The sequence below is a fragment of the Ahaetulla prasina genome, chromosome 10 (assembly GCF_028640845.1).
Source record: "Ahaetulla prasina isolate Xishuangbanna chromosome 10, ASM2864084v1, whole genome shotgun sequence".
Lineage (NCBI taxonomy): Eukaryota > Metazoa > Chordata > Lepidosauria > Squamata > Colubridae > Ahaetulla > Ahaetulla prasina.
Genome location: NC_080548.1, coordinates 957,209 through 982,432, shown reverse-complemented (window position 1 = coordinate 982,432; position 25,224 = coordinate 957,209). Strand labels below are relative to the sequence as shown.

Here is a 25,224-nt window from a genome sequence, read left to right as displayed (position 1 = left end):
CCTGAATTAGCCTGCTAGCATGCTTAGAGAACCAAAGTAAAGCTTGGTGTTAGATTTTTTAAATATTCAGATAGCTTCTTAGGGAGGTGGAAATTAGATGTATTTATTTACATATTTATTATAAAAGGGATTGTTATGCCAAATGTATGTGCATATTCCATGTGGTTGTACAGACTTTTGTTGTTGTTGTTTTGGAACTTCACAGTTAGTCTTCATTCCTGTTGACAGCCTGGACCTGCAATTTTCTTGGCAAATGGTTTGCCATTACCTGTCTCCTAGGGTTGGGAGAGAGTGCCTGGCTTAGGAACAGGAACTCACAGTCTTGTCGTTCCCTGCTTGATGCCTTAACCACTACACAAAACTCCCTCTCCTTGTACAGATCTTAGTCCCTTGCAAATAACAGGCTCCTTGGAAAGAGGCCCTTTCAACAGTTTATTAAAATGAAAATGTTGTTTCTTTAATGGTGTTTAAATCTCTTGATTGCAATGTTTGCCGACTTCCTGATTCTGCTTCTATTCCTCTTTTATTTCTTCTCCCATCTCATCTAAGTTCCTGCTGGTGATTTTTCATTTATCGGTGGAATTTTTTTGGGCACATAAAGCAGTTCAACTCTTTCTCTTGCAGACATTGTGGCTACTTCTAAGCTTTTTTTTTTAATTAAAAGATGCAAAATGTTTGGAGGTTTCTTTTGTAGAAATGTTTTATTTAAAATTTTAACAATGTTACTGCATACAGCAAAACTGTGCACTTGATATATCACAGTGTCTTAAAAAGGAAAATAATCATTTTTGTTTGTTTTAAAACTTTAAATAGTTCTTTTTTGAAATTCTATTTACATCTGCCTAGAATGATCTGCAAGTAACACAGTTACTATGAAACCAAAATTCTTACAAAATGTTTACAAAAAACTAAATTTATAGAAATTTCTGCATGTCCACAAAGGAATTTTTCCCCTGAATGTCACAGAGACCAGTTCTGTGGCTGTTGTTAGGAAATCAGTCCAGAGAGAGAGAGGATGGAAGGGCAGTTCAGTTGCCATCCCCAAAATCACTGCAAGTAGACTCTTTTTTGTGCAGAGATATTGTTTTGAGAGCCAAAGAAGCCCTACATAGGATAAAGAACGAGTTGCATGGTTGTGAGTTTGGAGCATGTGCACTTTTGCAATTGGCCTTGCACAGCAACTTTTCTGGTAGACCAACAGCTCAATGTCCAAAGCCAAAGCTGTTTGGTCTTCCTTTAGCCAAGATGTTAAAGGTGACGGAGGGCCTTGCACATCTGGTCTGGCGGGTCAGCATTTGCTGGCTGCCAGGGAAGCAGGTGGGCTCTCTTAGACTTCCAGGGCACTGCCCTGGCCTGGGTCTCAGCTGTGGAAAAGCTCAGCTGCTCTAATGGAGGAACAGCCACCTCAACCAGCTCCAAGGCTCTCTATGCACATTCAGCCAGCAACACTTTGTGTAAGAAAGATGGTCTTCAGATATACCTCACATTTACTTTTAGTTCATCTCGGAAAGCTGAAAAAAACAGAACTGGTTGTTGATTCAGATGCCTGGTCTCCCTCAGTGGGCAGGTGACCTCTTCTGATGGCCTTTCGTCCAAGTTCAGCCTTTGGAAGCCTCCTCTTTATCATTACACACAAAATGAAAAGACTTGCATAAGCAGGCTGGTTGGGACAGATGAAAGACAGCAGAAAGGAAAAAAGAGCTTGCTGCCATGCTTAAAACTGAAAAGAAAAGGAGTCCATTTCACCTACGTTTCAGAGATCAGATTAAGGGAGCTCTTCTAGACTAGTGTAACTTGGCCAAACCAAAACACAAAACAAAGAGAGGAACTCCTGACTTTTGAAAGGATTCTGTGATAACTAAAACAGCTTGTTTCTGATGTACTAAACCATTAGTGTTTCTTGGCGCGGGAGAAACAAATTGGTAATTAAAAATGAGTGAATGAAATGGATATACAAAACTGGCTTTACTTATCACCACATTCAATGCTGTACAAAAAGGACTCTGCGGGGAGAGTGGATTAAGCCTCTTCTGCCTTAAGACCCTCCTTATAGGACGGAGAAGCCCCTATTCCACCTTCTTTTTTCAAGGTCCCAAGAGGCCCTGTTTGAAATGAGCTAAAACATTTAATCTTCTCCTAGTCAAATATCTTCTCTTTCAGGATGTGACTGAACACCTTGAGAAATATTTCCAAACTCTTGGCTCCCTTTCACTACCTCCTGCCGTCACTGCTGATATAGGTAACCCAAGAGAGGAAGAGGCGGAGAATATTTTCTTCCCCAGCTTCTCATCACAAAGCAGCTGCTTGGAGCTGAAATGAGATGGGAAGGGCATACTGAAAGCCTTCCCTGGGCTGCAGTTATGTTCGAACTCTCTTCCAGCCTGTTGTTTCCCAGAGAAGCTGGACTCAGCTCAGCCCCCCACCCCCCACTTCAACCCCTGGGTTGCAACGTCTCTCTGGCGGCAGCCTTGTGTGCTAGGCCTTTGCTGGAGGAGCAGGAAAAGGATAAAGGACTGTTGGTGTTACTCAGCAAGCTGCGTATATCAACAGGGAGCCAACCCACACTCAGTAGCACTGATGATGCTACCTAGTAGGGCAATAAAGCGTCTGCAAGCAAGCAAACAGGCTCGGAGAGTATCTGGGATTCATTCCACACAACTCCTGATGTGTCTCCAGGCCAAGCTCTGCTTCTGCTGCTACTGGGCCAGCGGAACCTGCTGTGCCCAGACCTCTTGGTGGGTGACCTTGGTGAAGCAGTCAGAGGGCTGTGGAAGAGGCCAAGGGGACAGCTCTCAAAAGGCACTTTAGAGGACAGCCTTGGAACAGCCTTCTCCCTCTTGCCACTCTGGCTATGCTAGGCTTCAGAATGATGGAAGGAAGCCACACCTTCCCGGGCATCCTTTCCTTGAGCTTCTCTCAGCTTGGAAAGGTTCCAGAATTCCAGTTCCAGAAATGTGGCAAGCTTAGCCAGAGATGCTGATGTTGAATAAAAATGTGTCATCTAGCTCTGGCTGACACTACACCACCGGCCTTTTATCTATCTGCCAGTAACTTCGCAGGCCAGGGGATGGCACAGGATCTACACCTGGCAATTCTACCAAGAGGAGGGTGGGAAAGAGCAGCCCCACCACCGGCTCCTTCCAAATGGCAGGTGGTCTTTGGTCATTGGGAGAGAAAAACTCTGCTTGGAAGAAAAACGCAAACCATGTGCTCTCTGTGGTGCCTGGTCAAGGCCAAGCTTTGGAATCACTTCATCCTTTGGGAACAGCTGGGGACAACGCGTAGAACCCTCTGGCAACTCAGGACTTCATTCTTCTTCATTCAACTTATCCCCTTGATAAGTTCCCATCCGTTGCCTCTTGTCCTGCCCTCGGGTGCTTTGGAGGATAGGCTGACCCCCTTGTCTCTGTGACAGCCCCTCAAACATTGGAAATTACCTGGGACCTTTCTTGGAAATGTAGCCTTGGGCACCATGGCACTTTTGAGGAACTGTACCCAGAGTGGCTAACCAGGGGCATCCATGCACTCATTTCGGCCACAGCCCTTGCCACTGCTGCCAGCATGGGGTAATGTCCGGCCACATGTACGGAATGTCACTAGGTCCTACAGCTCTCAAATGCACAACTTTGTCCTCTGTTCACCCCCCACCCCCACAAATCCACATTGTCATTGCTTCCTATTTGCAGATGTTGACATTTTACTTTCCTGGGAACTCTGCCCAGCTGGATCTGGCAACTGGATTCAGCAGAGCCTGGCAAAGAGAATTCCCTTCCAGGGTGGCAGGACCATCTTGATCTGCCACGGTGTGCTCTGTCGCCTTCTTGTTGCATCTCCTGACAGCTGAGGGAGCCCCACACCTGCCATCTGAAGAAGGGAGGGCTCCCGTAGCATCACCTTCACCCTACATGCCATGCCAAGGGGGTTCTTCCTGAGGAATCATCGTTCAGCCCAGCAGGGAGTAAAAAACAAACACTTCTGCTCCTCCCAGCAAGGGTGGTTGCTCTGGCCAAGACCCCTCCATTGCCCTCCTCCCTCCCCGCATTGCCTCTGGTCCATGTGGGGCTCCATGTATCTCCTGACCCAAGGCCCTTTTGCTTATTGCCATACTTAATCCAAAGGGTGGGATCTGAGATCTGAGGTGCCTGCTTTGTCTTTTACATTTTCTTGATATGTAAACATCGAGACTCTTGGAGGTGTCCAGGTGAGGAACGGGGGGCTGGCTGTTGCGAGGCCTGCAAGGGAAGAATGGCTGCAGAAGTGGGGCCACCTGCTGTGGGTCCGTCCTTCCACAGGCCTCCTGCTCAGTGGGCTGCTTCTCAGGGAGCCTTTTCCTCAGCGCCCCAGTCCTCACCCCTCTGCTGGCTAGGGGAAGGCAGGGGTCAACCCCGTGTTACAGGCCAGGTTGTCTTTGCTGGGAAGCCGCCGGTTGTTGAACGTGTGCATGTTGATGACGGCGTCGGTCTTCACCATGAGGGGAGGCTGGGCTTTGTGCTTCGTGCGCTGCTGGCAGGTGAGGGACAGCCGAATCTCCTCAGCCATGGCGCTGCAGAAGGACCGCTGGAAGCAGAGAGGCCAAAGGAAGAGGACATCAGAGTCAGGGCTTGGCTCGCTCAAAGGCAGGCAAGCCCAGCACCCCAAGAGGCCCACCTGTAGGGTACCATGGTGCTGCAGGGGAACCATACAGAGGAAGTCCCTCCTCTTCTCCATGCAGCAGCCGGGGGGGGGGGATTGGTGTGAATCTGGCTAATGATGAGTTAGGAGAGTCAGATGCGGGTAACTAAGGGGATATGGGGACTGTCTGGCAAAGATGGAGGGGAGACAGAATACCTGTGTTCGGATATGTCGAAGATGGCCTAAGGAAGATGGTCAGAAATTCTCTTCCATTCCCAGAGCATCCAGAATCAGAAATGAAAGGGATAAGTTACAGCTCCCTAGACTTCATTTAAATATAAGGAAGAAATTTCTGATGGTCTCCTCTATACCAGAGTGGAGCAGTCTATCTCCAACTCTTTTTAAGGGTCTGGACAACCAGGTGGATTAAGCAGTTTTCCTGCACATCACAGAGGGTTGGACTAGATGATGCTTGTGGTGCCTTTCAGCACACATTTCTATGATTTTAAGGCTCTGGCTCTTCTAATTGATTACCAATTTCTTTGTTATATAAACCCCAACAAATTGACACTTTGTCCCACCCCGAAGTTGTGTGCTTTTTTGCAGGGGTGGGGAGGGCGTGTTTTCCAATAAAGCCAGCAAGCCAAATGTGGTTTTTTTGTGTTGGGGTGTTTAGAAGTAAAGCAGACTTTTGTCCATCTGGAGCATGTTAATTTAGATTAGTGTAGCTAGTATTGTCCCTGGGACAGTGTTTGCTCCCCCAACCCCTGAATAGAAGCACAGAAGTTGACAGAGGTGACAGAGAAAGTCACTCTCCCCCTCCACAGACAGCATTTCTTTCAATTTCTCAGTTCCCTGCTTTGGATTCCTGGCTCCTGTTAGCAGAGGGGGACCAATCTCCTGTCTACAGCACAGTCCTTTCAGCAGTGCCAAGAAGGTTCTACTCCCGTTTTCACTCTGATTCAGGTTACCCTGAGGATACAGACAACCCCCAAGTCGCCTCAATGACTCTCCAAGTGATACGACTGGATGACAGCAAGGAATATAAATCCTTCCATTCACCACTAGTCAGTTAGAACCAAAGAAGCTTCTTGGATGAGAAGCGAAACATTTTCAAAGAAAAAAAAAGAAGAAAGTGCAGCTGCCTTTTGAAGAAAAGCACCTCTGGGACAACCTTGACCCGGATGATTGAGAATCTCTATAGAGTGTTACCAGAGACCTCACCACTGCTTCCCCAGGGCTAAAGGGAAGGAGGGATTTCAAGCTAGGTGCCTGGGAAGCTGCTTCCCCTCCTTCTCAGAACAATCTTCTCTATATCAGTGTGGGGGGGGAAAGGGGGGGGGCGGAGAGAAGAATCAGACACACACTATGGAATTCACCTGTGGGTTGGCTCTGAGCTAGCAAAACCATGATGCTTGGGGCACCTCTTCCCTTTGGGATGGCCCAAGAAAAAAGGAAGAGGAAGAAGGAAGCCAATACCTGCTCCCGCTCGGCTGTCTTGCGCAGCTTGTAGATGAACTCCACAGTGGCTACGAAGACCGAGAGGATGAGACCAGCAGCCAGGACAATGAAGAGCCCACCGATGTTCTGAATGCCGAGGGCACTGGCTTCCTTGCTCTCCTCTTCCGGGCAGCCATTGCTTCGCCACCACTTCTCCTTCATGGCGTGCAGCTTTGCCTCTTCCTGAAGCTGGAGGATCGCGATGGTGATCTTGTCTCGGTATGGCGAACCTATATGTGGACAAGGAAGAAGGGGGAGCATTGCAGGATACCCAAGTGACAAAGGTAAAAGGAAGTTTGCTCTACACAAAACCTACAGAAGAATTTTAATCAGATCTGTGGACTCCCGCAAACCTGGAAAAGCAACACACTTTTTGCAGACATTACTATTGACTGGAACATCACACATAATTGATACAGCCATAAGTTTGCACCTGTCTGCTTGCACTGATAATTTTCACTGCCTCAAAGGAATCACTGCACATTCTTGCTACAGGATAAGTCAACTCGAGACAGGCAGTTTCAGAGGAGATTCTAAAGCATGTGCAGGAAGCTGTTTTTTTTTTAGTCCAGGATTTCTTTGATAGTGGAGTCCCTGGTATTCTCTGAGAATGGTTGCTTTCTTGCAAAGCTTTCTCTACCTAACTAGGCAACATCATTAGTGCACTGATGTTATGTAGTTGGTCAAAGAAACATCAACTAGCAAACAACAAAGAGAACACCAAGGATTCCACAGTTCAACCCTGAGCCGCAAATATTCTCTTCTATTGGTTATTTGATTGCTATAGCAGACATGTGGGATGATCAGGGATTATCTCTAACCCTAGACTGGTCCAAGACAAGCTTTGCAATTGTGCCTTGATAGCAGCCCGTTTGATTTAAACCATAGTCTTCGGAGCCCAAATTCTTGCATGCTTTTATCGAATGCCACCCCCCTCCTTCCCACCCTGTAGCCTCTTGTTTTATCTGGACCCTGCTGCTCTCACCCATGGGAGTGCCAATCCCATAGCCCTTGGAATCAATCAGTCCCCCAATCTGGGTTAGGTTGCAGTTGCGTTGGGTGATGTACTCAATGGTGGTGGATTCCATCAGCAGGGCATAATCAGAAGTCAGGGCACGCTGGATCCCTTCTTCGTTGTTCTTCACAAGAGCTGAGGGTTTGCTGCTCATGAAGGCCCACATTTTTTCAAAAGTAGAGATCTTGGACTTCTGAAAGCGCAGATCAATGGAAAACAAAAGAACAAGAAGGGAGGTTTTTTTAAGCCAAGGCAAGAGGGATAAGGTAGACTTCACTCAAAAGCCATTGTGGGGCAGCTCCTGCCCAGCCCTTGCCTTCATTTCAAATGTCACAGCAGGAGATTTGGGCTCAAAATTGGCCAGCAGTCAAAAGGGGGTCAAGCAAAAACACTCTTCCTTTACATTACACAGAAGAATTTTGTGTATGAGCTAGATTACTCTGGCTCCTCCATAATGCACATGGCTCTTTGGTGCCTCTACTGTTCTGGTGATGGATGGTGTTCCATGAAAATCATGAATGAGATGAGTTTGGGCAGGTGGAATCAAAGAAAACTCATCCAAAATTCAAAGAGTTTTGGCAGGGCTGTTCATGGCAGGCAAGTAACACATAACCTGATGGCCGGTTCCTTGGTTAGACTGGCAACCTGTAACTAAAGCAGGCAAGCTCTGCCTAGCAGGTAGCCACCATGACTCTTTCCAAGTTTGCAAGTGCTGGAGGAGAAGAACAGAACTACAGAGTAGAAGAGTTGGAAGAGACCTTGGGGTCTTCCAGTGCAACACCCTCTCAAACAAGTGACCTCTATATCAGGGGTCTCCAACCTTGGCAACTTTACGCCTGGCGGACTTCAACTCCCAGAATCCCCCAGCCAGCAAGCTGGCTGGGGAATTCTGGGAGTTGAAGTCCGCCAGGCTTAAAGTTGCCAAGGTTGGAGACCCCTGCTCTATATCAATCCGGACAAATGGCTCTCCAGTCAACCTTTTCTCAGGAGGTTCATCTTGAGGCCCACGCCTTTTTCTGCTTCTTAGTCTCATTCTGAACTTGCAGATGTTCATAAATCCAAGCTGATGGAGCAACCAGCTAAGCTTAACAAAAACAAAGTAGCTCCTCTGAGCTTCTCACTGCCAAGTTCAGAAGGAGAAGCAAAAAAACAGGATTTCAATGCTACCATTTTCAACTTAAGCTCTTATTTGTTTGTTTGATTTGCACTCTACCACAGCTACACAGACCCTTGGTATCTGGCGCAAGCCCATTGCCTTTGATTTCCAGCAATTTTTGAGGGCACCTACAAAAATAAATTTGTACTTTTCATCTTAAGCTAGCCTTTTTGTGTATTGGTGTGTGTGTGTATACATGGAGAACCACGTGTCATAAAAGCACTACATTTTCACTCATTGCCAGAAAAATTACCAGAGTCTAAGGGAAGGCAATATACAATTAGCACAGAAGTGTATGTACACTTGCTCCAGCCTTACTTTGCATCTGAGGAGGTTACGTATATTACTATGGTAGCAATTAGAAGCCGACATCAATATAATAGGTGGTTAACAATATGAGCTTTTGAAGTTAATCGGGTATCTGGCATATATTGATCGAACTGCCACACAGCATTTTGAAAATAGCCAAACAAAAGATTTATCAACACCCCCCCACATTTGTTACAACATGACTGGGTGCTCTAATGCTTTTCCACCCGCAAGCAAATGAAAAGCACTTTAAAGTAGTTCTTTTGCTCAAATTGATAGCGTCTTGCATTTGCAGCCATTTAAGCCGCTGATTTGGGATCCATTTTCCTTTTGGCAACAAGGAAAACTCTTTGTGCAGCTTGTCATGTACCTCTGTGGTAAGCGCAAGTTTCTGGATTGTTTCCACATGCACAATTTAACAGAATAACAGAAGGGGCCTTGAAGGTTTTCCAGTCCAACCCACCATCCCCACCTCTGAGTTCTGGTTCATTTTTTTTTATTATTATTATTATTATTAAATTTTTATACTGCCCTTCTCCCAAGGGACTCAGGGCGGTGTACAGCCAAAAGATAAAAAACATAAAAAATATACAATTAAAACAGTTTAAAACCGAGCATATTAGAAATGGCCAATTAAAAGATTTAAAATTTAAAATTACAAACCCTAAATTAATAAAACCCCGGTTAAAAAATTTAAAAATATTAAGCCAGTCCCACTTGAATAAATAAATGCGTTTTCAGCTCACGGCGAAAGGTCCGAAGATCAGGCAATTGACGTAATCCAGGGGGAAGTTCGTTCCAGAGCGTAGGAGCTCCCACAGAGAAGGCCCTACCCCTGGGGGCCGCCAGCCGACATTGTTTGGCGGACGGCACCCTGAGAAGACCCTCTCTGTGAGAGCGTACGGGTCGGTGGGAGGCATGAGGTAACAGCAGGCGGTCCCGTAAGTACCCGGGTCCTAAGCCATGGAGCGCTTTGAAGGTGGTAACCAAAATCTTAAAGTGCACCCGAAAGACCACAGGAAGCCAGTGCAAGCCGCGCAGTATCGGTGTTACATGGGAGCAGCGAGTTGCTCCCACTATTACCCGCGCAGCTGCATTCTGGACTAGCTGCAGCCTCCGGGTACACTTCAAGGGCAGCCCCATGTAGAGAGCATTGCAATAATCCAAACGGGAAGTGACAAGAGTGTGAGTGACTGCGCATAAGGCATCCCGGTCAAGGAAGGGGTGCAACTGGCGGACCAAGCGTACTTGGTAAAAAGCCCTCCTGGAGACGGCCGCCAAATGATCGTCAAACGACAGCCGCCCATCCAGGAGGACGCCCAAGTTGTGCACCCTTTCCATTGGGGCCAATAACTCGCCCCCGACAGCCAGCTGCGGCTGCAGCTGGCTGTACCGGGGTGCCGGCATCCACAGCCACTCCGTCTTGGAGGGATTGAGCTTGAGTCTGTTTCTCCCCATCCAGACCCGTACGGTGAAATGGTGAAATCCAGCAGGTTCTGACAGGTTCCGGAGAACTGGTAGCAGAAATTTTGAGCACTTTGGAGAACCGGTAGTGGAAATTTTGAGTTGTTTGAAGAACTGGCAAATACCATCTCTGGCCAGCCCGAATGGGGAGGGAATGGGGATTTTGAAGTATCCTTCCCCTGGAGTGGGGTGGGAATGGAGATTTTGCAGTATTCTTCCTCTGCCACGCCCACCAAACCATACCAAGCCATGCCCAGAGAACCGGTAGTAAAAAAAATTGGATTTCACCACTGATTTAAACCCTCAAATTTGTGGCTTGGAGAGGCACAACAGCCCAATGGTTAAAGATGCTGAGCTTGTCAGCTGGAAAACTGAAAATCCGGGTTCAAGACCCAAGTACTATGTGATGGGGGTGAGCTTCCATTCCTTGCCCCAGCTCCTGTCCACCTAGCAGTTTGAAAGCATGCAAATGTAAGTAGATAAATAGGTACCACTTTGCTGGGAAGGTAACAGCATTCTGTTTGCCTTTGGCTATATAGCTATACTGGCCACATGGCCACAGAAATTGTCTTTGGACAAGGCTGGCTCCCTCAGCCAAGAAATGGAGATGAGCACACACACACACACACACACACACACACACACACACACACACACGGAGTCAGACTTGACTGGACCGGGGAAACCTTTATCTTTACCTTTATTTACAACTCAAAGCTGCTCTTGACTCTCTCCCCTGACTCTGTGCCTCCACCATCAGTTGCTTTGTTCCTGCCCAGAAAGGGAGCCCAAGGGCAGCTTGGCTGGCAGAAGGCCCAGGGGCTTCCTTGGAAGTGGAGAGAGGGTCCAGGTGCCATCGCGTAAGAAACGAAGGCCGTCCCAGGAGCTTTTCTTTTGGCTGCATCAGAGCAACCACTCAGCAGAGGGGCTCAGGTAGTCCTTGACTTACGAGCACAATTGAGCCCAACATTTATCTTGCTAAGCAAAACAGTTGTTAAGTAAGTTTTGTCCCATCCTACGACCTTTCTTGCCACACTTTTAAATGAATCACTACAATGGTTAAGTTAATAACATGGTTGTTAAGAGCATTTGACATCCCCATTACTTCGCTTGTCAGAAGGTCATAAAAGTGATCATGTGACACAAGGACACTGCAGCCGTCATAAATATGAACACTTGCAAAGCATTTGAATTGGGGATGCTGCAATGGTCATAAGTGTGAAAGACGGTCCTAAGTTACTTTTTACAGTGCCACTGTAACTTCAAATGGTCACTAAATGATCTGTTGTAAATCGAGGACTACCTGTAATTGCAGAAGCATCCATGGGACTCTCCTGGCCATGCTCCTCCTGTTCTAGCAGTCCAGAGCTTGTTTCCGGATCGAGTCTGCAGGGTTCCTGGCTTGAGCAGTCATTCCATCCTGCCAGCATCCAAGTGATTGCAGGTGGAGAATCCAAGAGAGGGCGGCTAGCACGGTATCCCATAGTTCTCTGAGTGGGGAATCCCCCCCATCAGGGAGTCCCTGTCTCAGCAACTCACCTTTCAGCAAGGGCTTTTGGGGGCCTGACAGGCCTTGCTTATATTTCTTGACTGAGACTCCTGCTGCCCTCCCATTTCATTCCGTCAGGCCCTTGTGCAATGCTCAGGCCCAACTGCATACTTAATTGAGAGCAGCATTAGCAACATTCACATATTGCAAAGTAGGGAAGTCACTGTACAAAATGGTTCCTAGCCCGTCAACCCTGGCCAGGAAAACTAGATACCATCAAATTAGGCAACTCCCATTGTAACTCTCCTGCTCCATTCCCTCTTGAGGAGTCATTATTGGAGACCGCAGATGAGGAGTTTGGAAATGCTCATGGCCTGTGCCAGCATCCTCTTTGGCATTCACAGCTACCAAACCCCTTGATACCAAATTCCAGAGCCCCTGCTGTCCCTGGGACCCCAGCTGCATGGAAGCGACTGTTTTATCCCAAGCCCAAATGTATTTCGCAGACAAGGGCCTGCAGATCTGATTAGCAACTGAAATCCAACCATGATGCCCCCTCAAATGGCAGCCTCCAACCTTCTCCTTTCAACAAGAACAAGGATGGCCAGCCCTGGTGAGCTTCTCAACCACAGGCAACCTCTTCCCTGCCTGCCTTGGGACCCTTGCCTATTGCCAGGCTCCCCTGCCTGCTTCCCTGGGCAAATCGCTCTCTGCTTACACTGACAGGGCCCTTGGAAAGCTGAGGGAGGCTGAAAGGGGAGGCAGTGGGCCCCCCTTTGAGATGGGCAGACAGGAAAGGGCCAAGAGAGGAAGCAGCCATCCCACTGGCAGGTCTGCATGGACACAGGGGCTCCGTTCGCTCATTCGGCTCTGACAGATGCTCCAGGAGATGCTTTGTGAGGAAAGTCGCAAAGGTTGCAAGCTCACCTTGAAGAAGATCATGGTGGCTCCGTCCTTGACTGCTCCATATTCGATTTTGGTCTGCTTGGCCAAATCATCTGCAGAGCCAATGGGGGACTCCATCCTCTCCACGGTCAAGAAGGCAGCTAAGTTTGCCGTATAGGAAGAGATGATTATGAGGGTGAAAAACCACCAAATTCCCCCGATGATCCGAGTGGACAGAGCTTTGGGCATCAGCTCAGAGCCTGGGAAAGAAAGGAGAAAAAAAGGGAAAAAGTCACAGGCTGGACACCCCCCCCACTCCCTCCGGCCCAGTTCTCAGTCATGAGCTGCACCCCGATTACACCAGGTCAACCTGAGCAACGCCTAAGAAAACCATCCTGCTGTTTCCTTCTTTCCTTCTGCTGTTGGCAGAAATTCCCAGCCCATTCCTGCTGACCTTGGGCACAGTCAGTAATTTATGGGGAGCTGCAAATCAAAGTAATTAACTAAGCAGCTTTTATGTGATTTGAATAGCAAGCCATTTGTGAACTTTTATGTCTCTTTTGTTCAATCGTTTAAAATAAAAAGAAACTCATTTTCTGTGGATTATTTTTCAAAAGGGCTCACTCCGAGGACATTCTTCAAATATACAGGCTTTTTTTTTAGAAAAAAAAATCCAAACCTCTGGGCAAGAAATTTTTAGGGCTGTAAATAGCAGCCAAGGGTAGCAAACACCATTTAAACTGTGTTACAGGCCTACAGTGACTTTGTCCAAAGAGAAAAGGACATCCATGGATGGTTTTATCTCTTCTGCTCCTGGTTCCAGGTGGAACCAGGCTTAAAAGGGGAGCCGGTGGACAAAACCCATCCCCCAGAAGACTGAAAATTAGGAGATGAAAAAGTGTATGTCTTCCAAGACATTGAAACCATATCCCCACTCTGCTTCAGTGCTAAAGAGTGACTTCAGTTGTGAAGGGAAGAATACTCAAGAGAGGAGGTCCGAAAACTCGGGGGACCTGGCGCCTTGCTGCTAACCTAGTCTGCTCCATCCAAGGAGCCTCTTTCTGTGCTGGCTTCATCAGATTCCTGATGAATCTCCTCAAGCCTACAATTCACAGGCATGGAAAGACCTCCTGAGCCTTTCTTCTTAGTTCTAGGTTACATCTCTCCTTGATTAGTTTCTTCCCATTGCTTCTTGTCCTTCCACCCACAGGTCGGAGGGATGTAGATCTGGCTTTTGTTCTCTTCAGGAAAGAGTCCTTGAGGCCATCAAGTTCAAACCCCTCCCCCTCCCCCCCTTGCTGGCCACTGGATAATTTCCTGCCTGATGCAGAGTTTTTGAAAGCTCAAACGCTTGCATTTTTTCTGTGCCATTTTCCAGTATGGCTACAACTCTCAGAACAGATATGTGACTACATAGAGCATGGCAAATTAGAGACTCAGGTTAATATTCAGAAAGGAAGGAAGTAAATTTCTTTAAAAATCAATAAGGGGCAGCTTCCTACGCAACCTCAGGTTCTGATTAGTGGCATTCATAAACATTCAACAAGAACACGATGACAGCCTCCCTCTTTTTGTTTATGTGTCAATGTCACCCCTGCCTGCAAAAGTCTTCTAGGGTGCAGCTGCAACTTCCAGAGTGACTTTTTCTCCCGCCCCAGCTTGGGCCCTCTGGCCCTGGTCTGAGGCCTCCCTGTGTTCCTTGGACCTTTATTCTTTTTTCACGAATGAAAAATTACCCAGACCAAATGCTGGGTAATCGTTGTCAGGCTTTGAGCACAGGGAAATTAACTGCCTGCTGGAACCCTTCTGGCTTCCAGGCCTTCCATTAGTTTAGCTATTTAGACCTGTGGAAGCTCCTGGACTTCCACTTCTCCCTGTTAGGAAGGGCCGGTGAGCAGGTCCTGTGTGAAGCAGAGGAAGTCTCGCTCCTCGGGACCTCTTGGACTGGGTAGTTCTATCAGGGAGAAGTAGGTCTCGCCTCTGCTCCAAAGCTCCTCCCCAGCAGAAGAGACAGAGAAGCTGATCTTGACAAGCTCTTCAGAGACTGCCTAGAGACACCCTCTCCCCCCATTTCAAAAGCAATGTCTTTGCTTATCATTGTGTGATGACAGCAACTCCTTGGTGCTCTGCTGCTGCTTGTAACCATGAAGGAGAGAAGACACTGTATTACATCTCTTGCTCCAAGGCTTTTTCCCCCTAACAACAATATTCATCTCACACCTGTCAATTGAGAAGCATGCTACATGCGCATAGAGCAATACAAGGAGGGAGGAGGAGGAGGAGGAGCAGGACCTACCTTGCTGCATCAGGGCTCCCATTCCAAACCAGAAACTGTTGAGAAGGGTGAAGTTGTTCTCGACAATGTCTGACCCAGGATTACATGGATGAGCGTCATACCATTCGTAAGGGCTGAACCTACATGTGGAAAGAGGGGAGGTCACACACCTGCAGAGAGGATAGGCAGGGATGGGCAGGAGAGAAATGCCATGGGCTGGGCACCACTTGGGCAATTTGAATCAGGTTGGCCTCCCCGTTCGGCTTCGAGCAAAAGTGGAATTCAGAAGTTGGCCTTCCCCAACCATCACTGGAGAAAAAGCCTATGGCAGTACGTTACTGTTGTTTTGGTGAAACTGGCTGATCCACTTAGCAGCAATAACCTTTAGACAGTGGGATGTGGATGAATTGTGAAAGTAGCTTTTATAATTTAATTTCCCTATGTTTTCTCCCCTTATTTTTCAAAGTTGCATGCTCAGAGAAGAGAGACCCCAATCAATTTGAATAAGTAAGAGGAAGGGCTTTGCATAAACATGTTTTGATGTGTATAAAAATAAAATTGTTCATACCGCCTTTTTATGTCCTGAATGGTATTCATAGCAATATACATGTATGTGCCTATTGCAGAAATGCTTACAAACATTTGAAATGATGGACTATAGCCTGCTTTAAGTTGAATTTCATTCCCAGTGATTGCAAACAGATCCAGGTTGTTTTCTTGGCAACAATTTGTACTAAAGAGTATGTGATTTACAGTGTTTTGCAGTGAAAACCAGGATAGAAATTCTACAAACAAGCAAGCTAGAAGCCAAGGAGGAGGAGAGCAGGCCAAGCTAGGGAAGAGAAATAATACTGGGGCCCTGTTAGGAGAATGAAATGGAAGCAAGACTGAGCAAAACTTGCCAACTATGTCGTGAGACCAATTTTCTTGCTGGCATCCCATTCTCTGGCTGGTGCGAATCGTGTCTCCACTTAAGCAGAGGCACCTCTGAGGTTCTGAACAGCCATGCAGGTGATAGAAATCTTTCTGCCCCGGGAGGACTCACAGAAAGGGTGATTATCTGTGAAAAAGGTCCTCATTTGGGAAAATCTTTCTCCTCACACCTTTTGTACACATTGATAATTTTGCTAGAACAAGTACGTGCAAAGGATGGAAAGAGGCATAAAAGGGACTTTTGAGGGAATCTCAAACTGCAGGAATCACTTCTAGCCAGCCAACTGGAAATTTTAAATTAAAATCTTTTCCATATATGTAAAAAAAAAAAAGCCAAGAGACAGCTCTGTGGAAGAATGAAATACTATAGGTGAATTCATATATAGTTATTGCAGCATTTCAGGATTGCAATGACGGGACACCTCAAGTACCCAAACATTCATTGGAAAACCAACTCAACCAAGATTGACAAGCCCTCCCCTTGCCTCCCCTCCCACCCACATCCTCAGTGGTTTGGCTGTTTCTTCCACTCCCCAGCAAAATGAAACAAGATTTTCTGTTTTAGAACTGATTCCAACCAAGAGGGAAATATTCCTTGGAGAGCAAAAGCCTCTGTTCCTGCCAAATCTCTACCAAAAACAAGTGTCCTATGTTCATTTCATTCCTCTAGTCACAGAAACAAAGTCATACCTGAAAGTGAGATTTCAGGATGTGCAGCTGCAAAATCTTAGAGATATACTAGGTGGGATCCCATGGATGGAAATTCTCAAATTTAAGGGTAGGTGAATCTACTCCAAAGTAAAATACTGGAAGTACAAAAGGGGCTCCCCCCCACACCCTTTGGTTCCTTCCTTTTTGCTGTATCAGTAGTAAAAGGAAGGAGTGGCAACCTTTTCACCAGGTATTAGTTTGAGTCTAATATGTTTCATCTAAGAATTTTGAAGGAGCATGAAGTGCATGTTGGAGCACTTCTCTAGGGATTAAAGGACAGTGAATATTAATCCTATCTTCACAAAATAGGGGGAAGACGCACCAAGATAGGAGCCAGAAAGGAGGAGCCAGATTGGTCAACTTGACATTGATACCAAGTAAAAGTGTGGATTATTGAGCAGTCAGTTTATTAGTCTTTAGAAAATTATTTTATTTGTTTTTCACATTTCTATACCGCCTATTTCCTTCAAAAAGGGAATCTGGGCAGTGCACAATAAAACATTGAAATATAAAATAACCCCATCCAAGTGCAAGTATAAAAGTTGGAAATAAATTTTATAAATTGTTTAAAATTTATTTATTGTTTAAAACAGGTGCTATTATGGATTTGTTAATAACTAGACAAGCCATGCCCTGTTGGGTCATTGATTCAAAGATATTTCCTTACCTAGACAGAGAAACAGAATGATTATGGGTGGGCAAAAAAGCAATGAGATTGGGACTGGGAATTCCGAATTCCTGCAGGCTTCCCCACTGACATTGCTTGTGGGAAGCTAGCAGGGAGCATTGGAAATTTTCCTTCCTTCCTTCTGTAGGCAAAATCAGTTTTCAGATGAATGGAATAATTTAAAACAAAAAGAATGGGGCTTTGCTACTTCTGGCTCACAGTGGTCCTTGTAAGTTTTTAATCAGAACATCCCCCTTTGCAACCCCTGAATCTCAAGATACAAAAGATTCTTCTAAAGCCATTGTTCTCTGTAGATAAAAGAAGGGCAGGAAGCAACCTGAGATCTATTATGTTATTACTTATTAATATGTATGCATGCATAATTTTCCCTTCCTTTCTTCAACATTTCCCCTAGCCTGACTACATTTCTGGTTTATTCTGAGTCTCAGCTTTCCCGACTTTATCCCTGCAGATTCGGGCTATTTGCTGGCATTCTGTTTTAGTTATATGCCCCTCTTTCCATTTTCATAATTGTTCTTCTTGTCCCTTAGATTGTCATAGAGTTCTTTGTGCAATCATGTTGGTTTCATCTGTACTCTCTTATTTTTCTTTCTCTATGGTATTGTTTTTGCTGAGCTTTTAGTATTTTGTTTTTCAGAATTTATCATGGATCCTTAACTGTTTTTCCTTGTAGGATTTACATTCATGGAATCCTTCCTAATGTTTCTCTTAGTTTGTTGAAGTCAGCTCTCTTAAAGTCTAAAATATCTATACCTGCATTATAGCAAATTCTAATATACATGGTGACTCTCCCACAAAGTTCCTATAACTTCCACTCCCTCAACCATTTCAACCCTATTAATTAGGATTAAGTTCAGTACAGTTGACCATCTAGTTCCCACCTCCACCTTTTGGGTGACAAAGCTGAGATAACACAAACAGCTGGCAGTTCATATCGCCCTTTTATTGCTCCAAATATCCCCAAATGCTCACAGAGCATTTCTGGCAAGTTCCAGAGCAGAGTGATAACAAACCTCCACAGAAACCTCAAGCAGCTGTCTGCATGGCAATAAATCCAATGTATTTGTCAAATCAATGGCAAATCAAGGAGTTCAGGGAGCAAAAGATCCAGGTAATTAGTCCAGGATGCCAAAAGGAATGCAAGGACTCTTGGCAAGTTCAAACGTTGGTACACAATACTTCAGGAACTCAGCATTTGTTCCTGACAAATGCCCCTCCACACAGCATCTCCTTAAGTCTCATTCTCAGGTGTGCCTGGTGAAGATGGGTGGGACACTATTTTCTTGAGTAGCCTGTTCAGTCTGCGCTGATCATGCCTTCTCTGCATTCTCTGAGCCCTTGGATCAGGAGGGGGTGGTCCTTGTTCCTTGTCTGAGCTCTGTCTCTCATGTTCATCTTGCCTCCGTCCTCCCTGTGGAGAAGGGGGACAGCTTTGGGATCCAGAGATTGCCGGGACTGGAACCTGTTTCCCCCATCGCAAAGCCAATCATTAACTGGGCTCCCTGAGCATTTTGAATGGATGGAAGTGGAAAGCTGTGTACCCTCTTCCCAACCTCCTCAAGTGAGATGGAGCTTAGCACAACCTATGTTCACCTTCCCCAATCCAGGACCTGGCAGAAGAATTAGCAGGGCACAGGCACCTCTCTACCCGGCCAGGGATGAAATGAGTGATGGATCAGTGCAGCATGGCCATCCCACAGCTGGGAGACATCAGACGCAGCCGGCATGAGGAATGCAAACCCCCCCTGCTGACCCCCCTCGCCAGCCTGTCTTTGTGCTACCTCCTGCTGAATGCATCCCCCCATGCTGGGGATTCTATCCCAGCCAGGGGTGGGTCCAGTGCTAGTGGTATTCAGCATCATCTGCTCCAATTTTCTAGGGATCCACATGGCCCCAATATAGCCCAATGATCCCAGCAATACGGAGGGGGGGGCTAATCCAGCAGCGGGCTAGAGTTCCGCCCCTCTCTGCAGCCCAACAAGCAGCTCAGTTGCCGGCCCCTCTCCCTCAACAGGCTGCCATCCAGCATCCAGCAGCAGCTCTGTCACAGGTTCCAGCTCAGTCGCCCGTCACTGGGCCCAATCTATCTATGAGGCAAACGCCATCCCGCTTCAGAGCAATATTTGATGGCACGCCTGCCAAACTGGCATACTTCCTCAGCAGGGTCTGGGCTCATATAGATCAGTTTGGAGACCAATACAAATCAGATCAAGACTTGGTATCAATGACTTCTGATGGGATGACTGAAGGGGAGGCTTCTGAATGGATAGCCCAGCTGCACAATGAGGGCGCTGCAGAACTAAATGATGCCAATGGGTTTGTTGCGCTGCTCCGGGTCAGATTTGAAGACACAGACTGAATCAATGAAAATGAAGCCACAATAAAAGTGATGAAGCAAGGTAATCCACCCATAAAAGACTTTGTATGGGACTTTAGATGGATCGCAGGAAACCTTGCCCATTGGCCAGAACGCATACTCCTACACTATTTCAAAGAAGCCATTGATCAAGAAGTCAGAACCGCCTGTGGGATCCAGGGGGTGCCTGAGCGACTGCATGATTGGTACACAATGGCCATAGCTCTAGACAGAGAAATTCACTCCCACCACAAAACCCCAGCAGAGAAGCCTCCTCGGAGAGCTTTAGCTAGATGGCCCCTTTCAAAGCCTGCTGAAGTCTCCCCCCTTAACCGGCAGGGGTGATTAAATGCTATTGGTGTGGGCAAATGGGACATCAATGTTCTGAATGCCTGGCCCCTACCCCAGTTCCACAACAATATCCGGCCACAGCCGCCCGAGGCAAAAGGGATCCAAAGAAGGCCCCAGACACCAGTCAATTTGCCAGACAAGCCATAGAAGTTCACCTCCCCATTGAAGAGAGTGAGGAACCTCTGGCCAAAGAAGCCCTTCCTGACGAGGCTAGCAGAGAAAACGACCCGATGATGAGCCATCCCCACCTTTTCAATTATTATTATTATTATTTTATTATTTATTGGATTTCTAGACCACCCTTCTCCCGAAGGACTCAGGGCGGTGTACAGCCAAGATAAAACATAAACCATGTAAAATTAAAAATGAATTAAGAAACTTATTATACAATTGGCCGAAAAATTAAAATATTTAAAATATAAAAGCCCAAATTTAAAACATAAATATGATTTAAAATTTAAAATCTAGACAGTTTAAGAGAAAAGCCTTAAGCCAGCCCCGCACGAATGAACAGATGTGTTTTCAATTCGCGGCGAAAGGTCCAAAGGTCAGGTATTTGGCGTAGACCAGGGGGAAGCTCGTTCCAGAGAGTAGGAGCCCCCACAGAGAAGGATCTTCCCCTGGGGGCCGCCAGCCGACATTGTTTGGCAGACGGCACCCTGAGAAGTCCCTCTCTGTGTGAGCGTACGGGTCGGTGGGAGGCATGGGGTAACAGCAGGCGGTCCCGTAAGTACCCAGGCCCCAAGCCATGGAGCGCTTTGAAGGTGGTAACCAAAATCTTGAAATGCACCCGAAAGGCAACAGGTAGCCAGTGCAGTCTGCGCAGGAGAGGTGTTACATGGGAGTTACGTGGAACTCCCTCTATCACCCGCGCAGCTGCGTTCTGGACCAACTGAAGCCTCCGAGTGCATCTCAAGGGGAGCCCCATGTAGAGAGTATTGCAATAATCCAGGCGAGAGGTAACGAGAGCATGAGTGACTGTGCATAAGGCATCCCGATCGAGGAAGGGGCACAACTGGCGAACCAGGCGAACCTGGTGAAAGGCTCTCCTGGAGACGGCCGTCAAATGATCTTCAAACGACAGCCGTGCATCCAGGAGAACACCCAAGTTGTGCACCCCTTCCCTTGGGGCCAATAACTCACCCCCGACAGTCAGCTGCGGCTGCAGCTGACTGTATCGGGGTGCCGGCATCCACAGCCACTCCGTCTTGGAGGGATTGAGCTTGAGCCTGTTCCTCCCCATCCAGACCCGTACGGCTTCCAAACACTGGGACAGCACTTCGACAGCTTCGTTGGGGTGGCCCAGGGTGGAAAAGTACAGCTGAGTGTCGTCAGTGTACAGCTGATATCTCACCCCGAAGCCACTGATGATCTCACCCAACGGCTTCATATAGATGTTGAACAGGAGGGGCGAGAGAATCGACCCCTGCGGCACCCCACAAGTAAGGTGCCTCGCGGTCGATCTCTGCCCCTCTGTCAACACCGTCTGTGACCGGTCAGAGAGATAGGAGGAGAACCACCGATAAACGGTGCCTCCCACTCCCAACCCCTCCAACCAGCGCAGCAGGATACCATGGTCGATGGTATCAAAAGCCGCTGAGAGATCTAACAGGACCAGAGCAGAGGAATAACCCCTGTCTCTGGCTCTCCAGAGATCATCCACCAATGCGACCAAAGCTGTCTCCGTGCTATATCCGGGTCGGAAGCCGGACTGGAACGGGTCTAGATAGACAGCTTCATCCAGGTATTGGGGTAGGTGCTGTGCCACAGCACTCTCTACAACCTTCGCAATAAAGCGAAGGTTGGAGACCGGACGGTAATTGCCTAAAATAGCTGGTTCCAGGGAAGGCTTCTTGAGGAGGGGTCTCACCACCGCCTCCTTCAAGGCGGTAGGGAAAACCCCCTCCAACAAAGAAGCATTGATAATCCCCTGGAGCCAGCCTCGTGTCAATTCCTGTGAGGCCAGCACCAACCAGGAAGGGCACGGGTCCAGTAAACATGTAGTGGCGTGCAGCCTCCCCAACAACCTGTCCACGTCCTCGGGAGCCACAGGGTCAAACTCATCCCAAACAATCTCCACAAGACGCGACTCCGCCCTCTCATCTGGATCATCCCAATTTCGGTCCAAGCCATCCTGGAGCTGAACGATTTTATCGTATAGATAACCACTAAACTCCTCGGCACGTCCCTGCAACGGGTCATCCCGTGCCTCCTGATGAAGGAGAGAGCGGGTCACCCGATTAAAGTGAGACTGGCGGTGTCAGAGATGAGGGAGCAAGGAGAACTGCCAGCAATAATAGATACAGGCTGTACCAGATGTTTAATTGGATTTCCAATTGTTGAACAATTGGGGATCAAAACAAGAGCCTTAAAGTGCCCAATTAAATTTCACCAGGTGGATGGGACATTAATTAGAAGAGTCCCAGCCACCCAAATTACAGAACTGGTTAGATTAGAAACTGGAAGACTTCATGAACTTATATGATTTACAGTAACCCCACAGATGTCAGAATCTGTCATACTGGGCCTGGCTTGGCTGGACAAATGGGCCCCCACCATTAAATGGGAAGATGGATACCGGAAAATCATAATGTGTGTCAGCCCACTGCCCCCGTCCCTCCTCCCAAGGAACAGCCAAACCATAAGAGCCAGCTGCCAGAAACAGCAGCTGCTGGTTCAGACAGGCCTCCAGGTGAACCCCAGATTCCTAAGGTATATATAGACTTAGCCAAAGCATTTAGCAAGGAGGAATGTAACATTCTCCTCCCTCATCGGGCCACAGATTGTGCCATTGAATTAGAACTGGGAGCCAAGTTAACAAAACCCAGGATATACTCCATGATGCCTGCTGAAATGACAAGCTGAGGAAGTACATCGACACCAACCTAGCCAGAGGGTTCATCGAGCCTGCGAAATCCAGGGTGGCCGCCCCTGTATTGTTTAAAGGGAAGAAAGATGGAGGGCTGAGATTATGTGTTGATTTTCATAATATCAATGCACTTGCATACAAAACACCTACCCCCTACCACTAATGAAAGACTTGCTGAACCACTTCTCAAAAAGCAAGATTTTCACCAAGTTAGATCTAAGGGTAGCCTAATACCGGGTTTGCATAAAGGAGGGAGATGAATGGAAGACTGCTTTTAACTGCTCCCTGGGCAGTTTCCAATTCTGGGTCATACCTTTTGGACTCCAAGGGGCCCCCCACAGTCTTCATGCAACTGATTAATGAAGTTCTGCATGAACACCTGTATAAGGGGGTCCTTGTTTACCTGAACGACATTCTTATACTCAGCAAAAGTATGGAAGAGCATGTCAAATTAGTCAAGCAAGTGGTGAAAAAACTCCTAGCAGCCAAACTTTATGCAAAAACTGTCAAAATGCGAGTTCCATAAGGAGTCCTTGGACTACCTGGCTTTCAGGGTTTCAAATCAAGGAATCAAAATGGACCCGGGGAAGCTGAAGACAGTGCTAGACTGGCAACCCCTATGAACATGTAAGCAACTTCAAAGCTTCCTGGGGTTTGCAAATTTTTACAGACAATTCATCCCTTCCTTCACTGAGATTGCTCTCCCCTTGACGGAATTACTAAAAACCAGTCCGTCTCCCACCAAGCCAAAACCTAGCCAACCCCTAGCTTGGACAATGGGCTGCCAAAAATACTTTGAACAATTAAAATGCCTATTCGCAGCAGTGCCAATCCTCCAGCACCCTGACCGAAATAAACCATTTGTAGTCCAGGCTGATGCTAGTGATGTGGCAGTAGTAGCTTTTCTACTGTAAAGGAATGCCCAAAATGAACTAATGCTGTGTGCTTACATATCGAAAAAATTAATGGACACTGAGCACAGATGGGTGGTATAGGAGAAGGAGGCTTTTACAGTACGATGGGCTCTCCTATCCTATACATTTCCTAGAGGAGGTTAAGGAGCCTTTCGAAGTGTGGACTGACCACAAAAAGTTGACAGCAGAGCTAAAAGTGATGCTTTCAACCAATACCTGGTTAAAGGAAAACCAGACGGACCTAACCCTAAGAAAGGGATTGGCTTGGAAGGGGAGTAAGATTTATGTGCCCAGCAGCATGCGACTCCTGGTGCTAAAGCAAAATCATGATTCTCGACTAGGGGGCCACTTTGGATGTTTAAAAACCTTCCATTTGACTAGAAGACAATTCTGGTGGCCAAGAATGAAAGCCGATGTAGAGGACTATGTTAAAAGCTGTGCCACCTGCGCCACCATGAAGTCCAGACCAGGGAAGCCCCCTGGGCTTCTCCAGACCATGGCTGAACCCACAAAACTCTGGGAGGAGATTGCAATGGACTTCATAGTCAAACTCCCTGACAGCGGAGGGAACAAGGTGATTTGGACTGTCATTGATTTATTCTCCAAACAAGCACACTTTACTGCCTGCACGGACTACCCTTGGCCAAGAAGCTGGCAAAACTTTTCGTGAATCATATCTACAGACTACATGGGGTACCAAGGAGAATAATATCAGATTGCAGGTCCAGTTTACTGCTAGGTTTTGGAAGGAGTTCCTGCGGTCCATTGGGTTGTCCCAAGGGCTTAGCTCAGCTTTCCACCCATCGACTAATGGATCCGTTGAAAAATTGAACGCCATAGTGGAACAATACATTAGATGTTATGTAAATTATCAACAAGAAAACTGGGCGGAATTATTACAATTCGCAGAAGTGGCTTATAATAATGCAGTACACAGTAGTACAGGGCTGACGCCTTTTCGAATAGCTATGGGCATGGATTTTGTGCTGATGCCTGAGTTGCCTAGAAAGCCACCTAGAGATGGTGATTGGAGATGGGATCAACTGAGGAGTGAGGGGATGGTTTGGGTTTTTTTTGATTTATTGAGGGAAAACCCAGACCTCTCAGATTCGGGTTTTCCCAGATGTGCCAGTTTACCTATTCTAGTAAATAGAACTTTGAAAAATGCTTGCTTCAGAGTTTTTACTTGGAGTTGGGGTTTTTCAGGAATGCTCACAGTTAGGCTGATTGGTCTGTAGTTTCCCGAGTCTTTTTTCCCCTTTTTCAAAGATGAGAACCACATCAGCTCTTTTACAATCTTCTGGTAGTTCCCAGGTACTCCAGAATTTTTGCAAAATATAATACAATGGTTCTGAGATAACATCTATCAACTCCTTCAGAACTCTGGGATGTAATCCATCAGGTCCCAGTGATTTATATTCATCAAGGTCAGACAGGTGTTCTCTCACCTTTTTCTTGCTTATTTTAATTTTTATTTCTAGTCTGTCTTTTACAGTTTTGTTTTTAGTATATTGAGCTATAGTTTCTTTTTGCAAGATGACTGATGTCAAGAATGAGTTAAACAGCTCTGCTTTCTCTCTACTATCTGTTACTTCCTTGCGATCTTCTCTCTTTAATGGATGGACTGTTTGCTTGACTTTTTTTCTTGTTATTTATATTTTGAAAGAAACTTTTTTTTTATCTTTGACTTTTGTTGCA

At 46.7% G+C, this 25,224-nt stretch overlaps 1 protein-coding gene across 1 annotated transcript in view; it reads right to left on the bottom strand.

Moving 5' to 3' along the window:
- Positions 1 to 740: 740 nt before the first annotated feature.
- Positions 741 to 25,224, bottom strand: part of GRIK3 (glutamate ionotropic receptor kainate type subunit 3) — a 376,315-nt gene continuing 351,831 nt past the window's right edge. Inside the window, exons 12-16 of the mRNA XM_058195934.1 lie at positions 14,726 to 14,844; positions 12,472 to 12,689; positions 7,097 to 7,319; positions 6,091 to 6,341; positions 741 to 4,557 (exon numbers count right to left, since the gene is read on the bottom strand). Coding sequence (XP_058051917.1) covers positions 4,363 to 4,557; positions 6,091 to 6,341; positions 7,097 to 7,319; positions 12,472 to 12,689; positions 14,726 to 14,844 — 1,006 coding nt within the window. The 3' untranslated portion in view covers positions 741 to 4,362. The remainder of the gene's footprint in view (positions 4,558 to 6,090; positions 6,342 to 7,096; positions 7,320 to 12,471; positions 12,690 to 14,725; positions 14,845 to 25,224) is intronic.